At 44.0% G+C, this 10,879-nt stretch overlaps 1 gene segment (V, D, J or C); it reads left to right on the top strand.

Annotated features, from left to right (window-relative positions):
* The first annotated feature begins 2,459 nt into the window (after positions 1–2,459).
* On the top strand, positions 2,460–3,212 carry LOC144239436 (immunoglobulin kappa variable 2-29-like). The segment is given in 2 exon segments: positions 2,460–2,524; positions 2,881–3,212. Coding segments are annotated over 2 exon segments (381 nt in total).
* Positions 3,213–10,879: the final 7,667 nt, after the last annotated feature.

The raw sequence follows: 10,879 nt of genomic DNA, 5'->3' as shown, positions 1-10,879 counted from the left end.
TGAAGTACAGGATATGAGCCCCACACCTGGCTCTGTGCTGACACCTCAGAGCCTGGACTTACCACAGATTCTGTGTCACTCTCTTTCTGTTCCATTCCTCCCCCTCGCCCCCAGCATTCTGTGTCGCAAAAATAAATAAAAACATTAACAATTTTTAAAATATATTAAAACATTTTCCCCCTTTAGAGACCAAAGGTACCCTCCTATGCTTTCTTCATGAAGCATAATTACTTTAATGCTTATGTGTAGAAGTATGATCTTCCACTGACTCAAGCTTTTGCATAATGTGGGATGGGTCAAGCTTTTTATTTCCACTTCTATGATTTATTAAAAAGGAAAAATGACCAGTAATCCACCTTCCTGCCTTTGTTAGACACTAAGGGCCTGTGTACCCATGGGTCATTTCCTAGAGTTCCTGTTTTGTTCTATTTGTTTCTCTATCTTTTATATGCAGCTATATAATAACTTTTAAAACCTCATCTTATTACTTTTGTGACTTTATTTTGATTCTTAGGAGTTTCTTGGATATTGTAGATCATAGAAATTTAACCTATATTAGGATACCATTCTCTTCAAATTCAAAAATAGTCCTTTGGGAATTTTTATAGATTACATTGAATATTTATATCAATTTGGGAATAATGGAAACTTAATAATATTGAGTCCTTTACTGCATTAACATAGAAAATGTCTCTATATAAGAAAATCTTCTCTAACTCGCTATCGATATTATATATATATTTTATACATTTACTTTGAAAGACAGGAGAGAGAGAAAGAGAGAGAATGTGAATGGGGAAGGACAAAGAGAGAGGGAGAGTGTGAATCCCAAGCAGGCTGTGCTATCAGTGCAGAGCCCCACATGGGGCTGGTTCCGTGAAATCATAACCAGAGCCGAAATCAAGAGTGGGACATTTAACTGACCGAGCCACACAGCCACCTGAGATATTTTACAGATTGGCAGTGAATCCAAATCCTTTACTGAAATATTTCTAGCGGGTTTTTTCGGATTTTTAAACATTCACGTACACAATTTGTTATCATAAGTCAAGATAATGTAATGGAACATATTTCACAAGTTTTTACATTATGAAGACCAAACGCAGAGGGAGATACCACTGCATCCTATTTCTTGTCTTTTTTTCCCCCTTATTCCTTTTTAACCTCAAATATTTATGGTGACCTTAGGTTTGACCATCTCCAGTCTCCAATTCTAGTTACATATGAGTCTTTTGTTCTTTACTAGGTGAAGGTTTATTGAGGAGATGGATCATGTGTCTTCCCTACAGACTCTGGCCTAGTGATGGATGTCATAGTGTCAACTTCATGAGTGACAGTGAAGAGTCTCTCAGCCCAGACTCAGGACCCCACATCAGAAAATCCTGACAGTTGCTATATCATGACATAGCCATTAGATGGCAGACAGACCCCACAGTAAACCAAAGAAACATAGTCCTGATGCTAAAATACAAAGAGAGTAAGAGTGATACTGTCCAATTATCCCCCAGGAGCTCCAAAGGCTGAATGGGTCTCGGGTGTGATGGGGACACTGTTGTTTCCTGTAAGACATTTGTGACTTAGGGGAGTTTCTGCGTGTATCCAAAGCTCATATATACCTTATGGTGTGTGTTTCTGTCTTTGTATCTATGTATCTCTCTATATATCTATGATTCTATGTACTATGTATGTATGTATGTATGTATGTATGTATCTATCTATCTAAATATCTAGGGCCAAAGAGAGATGAAAGACAGGATACACACCATGTTATAACAAACGGTTACCAAAATTGAACACTTGCTGCCTAAAGCATAAAATTCTACTCCTTTCCTCGTCTCCTAAGCAGGGCTATTAGTTCTCTACCTGTGAGTGATTCTTTCTCCCTGTGAAGGTCTTTTTACTTTCATCTTCTCAAGAAGTCCCTGGGTGAGTATAATTCATTATTTAATGGTTATTAAAGTGTCTTAAAACATTAGCCTGGAAACAGGAGACATCAGAGGCTCTAGAACTCTCTCTATCTCTCTAGTTCATCCTGTGGTTTGGAGATACTCTGCCAATCAGCCAGAGCCGGGCGGCTCTGTTTCCTCCTGGACAGTAGCTGAGAGGAATCCAAGCAGGATGGCCGTACACCTGCTAGAAAGTGACTCAGGACACTCAAGTCCACAACTTCAGGGTCTCTGGAGCTTTCTCAGAAGGGCAGGGCTGTGAGCACTGTGTCTTCCCAGACACTCAGGTCCTTCTTCCCACTCAGCAGTAAGGAATTTGTCTCTGGTAGTTTCCCTCCAGGCACAGAACACATTGGAAGGTACTTTGCTCACAGGAGAGGTCCCTGTGGCCCTGCCTTAGGCTCTTTCCCCTCTGCCACACCCCCCAGGGGATTTGCATGTGGTCCCCTGGGAGGCCCTGCCCTGTGACATAAAGCTCAGCTCTGTGCTGTTCTTTACCTGTGAGGACCCATCAGTCCCGCTTCTCACAATGAGGTTCCCTGCTCAGCTGCTGGGGCTGCTGGTGCTCTGGATCCCAGGTGAGGGCGGAGGGGGTGAGAGAGGAGCACGGGGTGTGGGGGGAGAGCTCTGGGGGCACCACTGCTCCCCATGTGTATTCTGTCCAAGATGGGACTGCCCTCCAGCAAGGGGAATTTAATTTGGGGGGCTGGGAAAGCAAGAACAAACAGAAAGGAACAAGGAACAGTGCTTTAGTGAGATGCTGGGGAATAAAGAGGCTGCTTTGTGCCTGCCATTCTTGGGTTGTCTTGGGAAACTGGATATATTTAGAGGATGAATGAAATCACAAAAATGATTTGGCTTAAAACACACACACAAAAACTCGTAATATCATAAAAAAATGGCATAACATTGTGCTTCTCTCTCCTTCCTTTAGGATGCAGTGGGGATGTGGTGCTGACGCAGACCCCACTCTCCCTGCCCGTCACCCTTGGACAGCCGGCCTCCATCTCCTGCAGGGCCAGTCAGAGCCTTGAGGACAGTGATGGAGACAGCTATTTAGATTGGTACCTACAGAAGCCAGGCCAGTCTCCACGGCTCCTCATCTATGAGGTTTCCAATCGTTTCACTGGGGTCCCTGACAGGTTCAGTGGCAGCGGGTCAGGTACAGATTTCACCCTGACAATCAGCAGGGTGGAGGCTGAGGACATCGGGGTTTATTACTGCATGCAGAGTATACATGATCCTCCCACAGTGGTTCAGCCCTAAACACTAACCTCTCTGTGTGGCGTGGCACCAGCCTCCACACGTGTTGCTTGAGTGGGGAGCAGGCACAGCAGAGTGTCCGTTGCCCTAAGAGGCAGGTGTTGGGGACGTCAGGGCATCACGTGCAGCTGAGGGCTCTGGACCGTGTCATGGCCCCTCAGCTGAACCAGCCCAGCACAGCAGGACCCGCCCCGGAACGGAGGTGATCCATGTGCCCTCTGAGCTACTGGAGGGAAGGGAGAGCGGACCTGCACCCCATCCACACCATCCCCTCCTGTGTGCATGGGTCAAGTACATCGAGTCAGCTGAAGACTCAGCAAATGGAGGCATATTTGTGACAACACCAGGTGAATACATTTGAAGCTAACAAATTTTGCTATTTTACATTACCATAATATTTGGTATCGTGCAGATATGATTTTTTATTTTTGCACGTTGTGAACTTCATCACTACCAGTTACATGAATCTCTCTTGTACAATGTTCTGCAGACAACGTTCCATGCACACTACCCCCACAGCAAAAATGGCTGAGAACATTTTGTCAGAGCGTTTGGTGTTCGAGGACCCAAACACACTGTTGTAACTTTATAGCACAGATGAGCTTCTGCTCCTGTAAAGAAGATGCAGTCATTACACACAATGGATGTCACTCACCATAGAAGAGAATGAAGTACTGCATTTGTGACAACGTGGAAGATCCATGACAGTATTATGGTAGGTGACCTACGTCAGACGGAGAAAGACAAATACCGTATTTGTCCATATGATTTGGATTTAATTTATATATCAATGTAAAAAGGAAAACAAACAAAAAGCAACAAAAAACGCATAAGCAGACACATGAATACAGAGATCAAACTGGTGGTTTCCAGATGGGAAGGAGGCAAAGGGGATGGGAAAAATGGGTGCAAAGGAAAGAGAGGGACAGCCTTCCCGTGATGAAATCAATAGGTCACTGTGATGAAAGCACAGGGAACACAGTCAGTGCTCTTGACGTAGTGTCCGTGGGGATAGATGGCAGCTACACCTGTCAGCACAGCATAGTGTATGGACTTGTCTAATGTCTATGTCCTACACCTGGACCCAATGTAACATGTGTGTCTCCGTACCTCAATAAAATGACAACAACCACACACACGTACGTACATGCATGCGTGCACACACAGAAGAACCTGTCCAGGAAGATTTTATTTGTCTCAGTGCCCTTTTTCTGAGACAAAAAGAGAGTTCTTAGAACTCCAAAGTAGGTTCTGAGAAAACAAATCAAGCTCAATGATGCAGAGCATAGAATGTACCTGATAGACCACAGCAAGTGTACACAATGACTTACAGTTTGTTTCAAAAAAGGGATCATTTTAAGATCACCTAGACTAAATAATACTTTGGAGATGACATATTTGGTACAATATTGTCAAAAACTATTTCAAGCCATAGGTAAATACATTACTTTTACAGAACATAGTCTTACCTAAAAATGTACCTGTATTGTATATTCCCATTGAAAATGTAAATAAATTATATGCTCCCCAGGAGGCTCAACTTCTCATGGTGGCAGCAGCAGAGGTGGTGACAGGAGATCACAAAGCCATTCCCCCCCTGCCCTCCTGGAAGGATGCGGGTATTTNGTACCTGTATTGTATATTCCCATTGAAAATGTAAATAAATTATATGCTTCCCAGGAGGCTCAGCTTCTCATGGTGGCAGCAGCAGAGGTGGTGACAGGAGATCACAAAGCTGATGGCCATTCCCCCCCTGCCCTCCTGGAAGGATGCGGGTATTCGATGGAAAAATGAGTGAATTCAAATATATAATTAGTTAATAGCCTTCCACGAATGTTAAATTCCTAGCTAAGATAATTCTAGTGAGGTCATGTAAGATGTCCACATTTGGAAAAGCTGGGGAAAGAGTGTATGGAAAGAATCTTTAGACCTTTGAAATTGTTTGGAAGTCTAAAGTGATTTCAAAATAAATTGAAATATAGAGCCAAGAGAATTTAAAATAAGGCAAGAGTATGAGTTCTTATTGCACTGCTCTCCAGTGTCATTCTCTTTTTCATTATTTACCTATTTGTAATCCCTATGATTTAATTTACTGTCAGTTTGCTTACCTATGATCTGAAGAGTAGTAGACATGCAATGTTACATTAGTTTAGGTGCACAACATCGTACTCAAGAACCCTCCAGGAAACACTGTGCTCACCACAACGTGGCTGCCATCTGTCACCGTATGATGCTATGAAAATGCCAGTGACTGTATTGCCTGTGCTGTGCCTTCGTCCCCGTGACTTCTTCATTCCATAACTGAACACCTGCACCTCGCCTTCACCTTCAGTGATTTTTCCCATCTTCCAGCCTCCTTTCTCTCTGGCAACCATTAGTTTGTTCTCTGCATTTCTGGATCTGTGTCTGGTTTTTTTGTCATCTGTTTTCTTTTCTAGATTCCACATACAAGCAAAATCATATTGTGGTTGGGTCCCCTCCCTAAGGAAAGAAAAAAAACCCTCAAGGCAACATCCCTCACGACCTTGTAACAGGAGTCCACTTATCAGACTGCATGGCTGTGTGTTACCATGCATGGGAGACAAAGAAGTGAAAACTATATAAAAAAACTAGGCCATGTGGCATTTGAGGCTCCTTTCTTTGGGTAGGAACCCAACTGAGTGGTGTAGGCAGGACTAAAATTGCTTCCTGGAGAATAAAGCCTTGGTGTCACGACTCTCTGTGTGAGAATCCTACTACAATATGGCATTTGACTTTCTCTGTCTGACACCGTTCACTTAGCGTGATACCCTCTAGGTCCATCCATGTTGTCACAAATGGCAAGATTTCACTCTTTCTCATGGCTGAGTATTATTCCATTGTGTACACACACACACACACACACACACCATCTCTTCTTGACCCATTCATTTATTGATGGACACTAAATTTGCTTCCATACTTGACGATTGCGAACAATGTTGCAGTAAGCACAGGGTTGCATATGATCTTTTCAAGTTGGTGTTTTCATTTTCTTTTGGATAAATACCCAGTCGTGGAGTTAATGGATCTATGGTGTGCTTAATTTTCATCTTTTGAGGAAACTCCGTACTGTTTACACTTCATACTGTTTTCCAAGGTGGTCGCACCAGTTTACATTTCCACCAAGAGTTCGCAGCGCTCCTCTTTCTTTGCATACTCGCCAATGCTTGTTCTTTCTTGTCTTTTGATAGCAGTCATTCAGACAGGGATCCGGCGCTATCTCACTTGCAGGTGCTATCTGCATTTCCCTGACGTTTCATGATGGTTTGTGAGCATCTTTGCAAGAATGTGCTGGCCATCCAAGGTCTTCTTGGAAAAATGTCTATTCAGGTTCTCTGCCCATTTTTTTTTTTACGTTTTTATTTACATCCCAGTCATTTAAAATACAGTGTGATATTAGTTTCAAGCATACAATATAGTAATTCAACACTTCCCTACAATGCCCAGTGCTGATCACAAGTGCACTCCTTGGTCCTTATCACCTATTTAACCCGTATCCCAACCCATCTCTCCTCTGGTAACCAAAAGTTTGCTTTCCATAGATAAGAGTCTATTTCTTGGTGTACCTCTCTCTCTTTTTACCTCCACGCTCATTTTGTTTCTTAAATTCTACGTATTAGTGAAATTTCATCGTATTTGTCTTTCTCTAACTGACTTATTTCACTTAGCATAATACTCTCTATCTCCATCTATGTCATTGCAAATGGCAAGATTTCATTCTTTTTTATGGCTGAGAGCATACATGCATGCATGTGAGTGTCTAGCACATCTACTTTGTACATGAAAAGAATATGGATTTATTTAGGTTCCTGAGTTGGTTAAGCATCAGACTTAGGCTCAGGTCTGCCCCTCCCCAACTAACATTTGCTCTCCCTCACAAAATAAATAAACATTTTTTTAAAAAAGAAACCTCTCTTTTTGAACATATGAAAACTGAAAACAAGAGATTTCCTGATGTCAACACAGTAAGCTTAGAAGAGCAATAACTCAGGCTCAAATTTCATAATTTTAAGTCCATATTCTTTTTTTAAATTTTTGATGTTTATTTATTTTTGAGAGCCAGAAAGAGACAAAGCATGAGCATGGGAGAGGCAGTGAGAAGGGGAGACACAGAATCTGAAGCAGGCTCCAGGCTCTGAGATGTCAGCACAGAGTCTGACACAGGGCTTGAACCTACAAACTGTGAGATCATGACCTGAGCCTAATTCTGATGCTTCACCATCTCTGCCCATTTTTATTCAGAGTATTTGTTTTTTGGGTGTTGAGTTGCATAAGCACTTTATATATTTTGCATATTAACACATTATTGGATGTATCGTTTTCAAAGATCTTTTTCCATTTAGGATGCCTTTTGGTTTTGCTGATGGTTTCCTTCACTGTGCAAGACCTTTTCATTTTGGTGTAGTCCCAATAGTTTATGTTTACTTCTGTTTCCATTATCTGAGAAGATATATCTACAGAAATGTTCCTAAGGCTAATGTTAAAGAGATTACCGCTTAGATTTCCTTGTAGGAACTTGAGGGTTTCAGGTCTCACACTGAGGTCTTTAATCCGTTTTGAGTTTGTTTTTGTGTGTGGTGTAAGAAATGGATCCAGTGTCATTCTTTTGCATGTAGGAGTCCAGTTTTCCCAGCACTGTTTTTTGAAGAGCCTTCCTCATTGTATATCCTTGCCTCCTTTGTCACAGATCAATGGACTCAAGAACCATGGGCTTATTTGTGGGCTCTCTGTTCTGTTCCATTGATCTATGTGTTAATGTTTTGTGCGAGTACCATACTGTTTTGATTACTATAGCTTTGTAGTCTAGTTAGAAATCTAGGATTGTGATACCTCAAGCTTTGTTCTTCTTTCTCAAAATTGCTCTGCCCATTCAAGGTCAATCTTTTCACATAGAAGTGTAAAATGTGCCTGGGAAAAAGCTAAAGAACTAGAAATATGACAGGGCAAACAGAACAAAACATTTGAATATGTCCCTTCTCCCACTTAGGCAGCAGAGATTGCATCTCGGTTAGTTTTCTCCAAACACAGAAACTCTTTTCTGTCACTTTGCTCACATGAGAGGCCATACCCCCCTCCTGCTGGATCTTTCCACATGGCTGCACCCGCAGTGGATTTGCATAGTGTCACCTGGGGAGGACCCTCCCTTGCAAGTCCGAGATAAAAGATCAGCTCTCAAGCTGTCTGGACTTAGCAGGGCTCATCCACGTAACTCTCAGAATAAGGTTTCCTGCTCAGCTCCTGGGGCTCTTCCTGCTCTGGACGCCAGGTGAGGGCAGAGTGCCCAATGAGGAAGGAAATTGGGCTGGTGGGGGGGCTCGGAGGGGACACTGCTTCCCACACAAATTGTGTTGGCCTGCGGGCTGGGTGGTCTTGCCCTGTGGGACGTGGCAGGTGAACGTTAGATCTGTGAGAGAGGAAGATTCCCAAAGGAAAAGGACATGTGTGTATTCTGCTGATTACTTAAGCACCAAAGAGAGGGGTGTCGTATGTAACTTTTAGAGACCCGTTTATGTCCTACAAATCTCTGGTTCTTTCTTGAAATTAGAAAGTTTTGAGTCCCGACTCAAAATCGTGTACAATGCAATTTTTAAATCTGAAATAAACAGTAATAGGGAAATTATGAACATTCCTCACAANAGGCCATACCCCCCTCCTGCTGGATCTTTCCACATGGCTGCACCCGCAGTGGATTTGCATAGTGTCACCTGGGGAGGACCCTCCCTTGCAAGTCCGAGATAAAAGATCAGCTCTCAAGCTGTCTGGACTTAGCAGGGCTCATCCACGTAACTCTCAGAATAAGGTTTCCTGCTCAGCTCCTGGGGCTCTTCCTGCTCTGGACGCCAGGTGAGGGCAGAGTGCCCAATGAGGAAGGAAATTGGGCTGGTGGGGGGGCTCGGAGGGGACACTGCTTCCCACACAAATTGTGTTGGCCTGCGGGCTGGGTGGTCTTGCCCTCTGGGACTTGGCAGGTGAACGTTAGATCTGTGAGAGAGGAAGATTCCCAAAGGAAAAGGACATGTGTGTATTCTGCTGATTACTTAAGCACCAAAGAGAGGGGTGTCGTATGTAACTTTTAGAGACCCGTTTATGTCCTACAAATCTCTGGTTCTTTCTTGAAATTAGAAAGTTTTGAGTCCCGACTCAAAATCGTGTACAATGCAATTTTTAAATCTGAAATAAACAGTAATAGGGAAATTATGAACATTCCTCACAAAATTTGCACATAACCTTGCCCTTCTCTCTCCTTCCTTTAGGATGCAGTGGGGATGCTGTAATGACACAGACTCCTCTCTCCCTGCCCGTCACCCTTGGATGGCCGGCCTGCACCTCCTGCAGGGCCAGTCAGAGCCTCGTGCACAGTAATGGAAACACCTATTTAAGCTGGTACCAGCAGAAGCCAGGCCAGTCTCCACGGCTCCTCATCTATAAGGTTTCCTACGGGCCTCTGGGGTCCCTGACAGGTTCAGTGGCAGCGGGTCAGGGATAGATTTCACCCTGAGAATCACAGGGTGGAGGCTGAGGACGTTGGAATCTATTACTGAGAGTAAGGTACACACGCTCCTCGCACAGTGGCTCAACCCCAAACACAAACCTCTCTCCTGTCACGGCCCCGCTGCCCACACGTGCTGTTGGTCTGGGGAGCAGGCACCACACGTCCTGAATCTGAGAAAGAGGAAAATGGTGGGGAGCTAAGGGAATGATTGAGGCCGGGGCTCTGCACCATGAGGCCACCAGCCACCCCAGCACCACCTTTATGACCCCGAAAGCGGAAGCAGCCTTGGTATGATGTGGGATCAGGGAGCTGCTCGCGGCCTGTCAGGACAAAGGGAGGAGCTGAGGGAAGTGCTTCCTAATCCCCCCGCCTCGTGTCGGGTTGTCCGTTAACACTGAGCATTAGAGCCAGACAAGGAGGCCATTCTTGGAAATATAAGTGGAATACTTTTTGGCGATTAACCGTTTTGATTTTGACCACCGATTCGTTCTCCATGCGACTTACACAGCTTTTCACTTTTCTACTTCTTCCTCATGGTTTGTTCTTGTTAGGTGGTATTAGTCTAGTGTTCATTTCATCCGCATTATTCAGTGTGTTGATGTACAGTGACTCCTAGGATTCCCTTACTGTGCATTTAGGTCTGTAAAACGTAGTCATGTCTACGTTTGCAAACCTGGATTTAGACTTTTGAGCCTTCTTTCTTTTTTCTTAGGCAACCAAAGGCCTTGCCAATCTCATTGATTTCTTTCTTTTTTTTTTATTTTTTAAAATGTTTTATTTATATCTGAGAGAGAGAGAGAGACAGTGTGAGCAGAGGAGGGTCAGAGAGAGAGGGAGACACTGAATTGGAAACAGGCTCCAGGCTCTGAGCTGGCTGTCAGCACAGATCCCAAGGTGGGGCTTAAACCCACGAACCGTGAGATCATGACCTGAGACAAAGCCAGACGCTTAACTGACTGAGCCACCCAGGCTCCCCAAGATTGACTTCTTAAAGAACCAAACAATAGTCGGGGCACCTGGGTGGCTTAGTCGGTTAAGCGTCCGACTTTTGCTTAGGTCATGATCTCGCAGTTCGTGGGTTCGAGCCCCGCATCGGGCTCTGTGCTGACTGCCAGCTCAGAGCCTGGAGCCTGTTGCCAGTTCTGTGTCTCCCTCT

Source organism: Crocuta crocuta, unplaced genomic scaffold, assembly GCF_008692635.1.
Source record: "Crocuta crocuta isolate KB4526 unplaced genomic scaffold, BGI_CrCroc_1.0 scaffold67, whole genome shotgun sequence".
In the NCBI taxonomy this organism is placed as follows: domain Eukaryota; kingdom Metazoa; phylum Chordata; class Mammalia; order Carnivora; family Hyaenidae; genus Crocuta; species Crocuta crocuta.
Note: the sequence above shows the minus strand (reverse complement) of the source record. Positions and strands in the feature narration are given on the sequence as shown.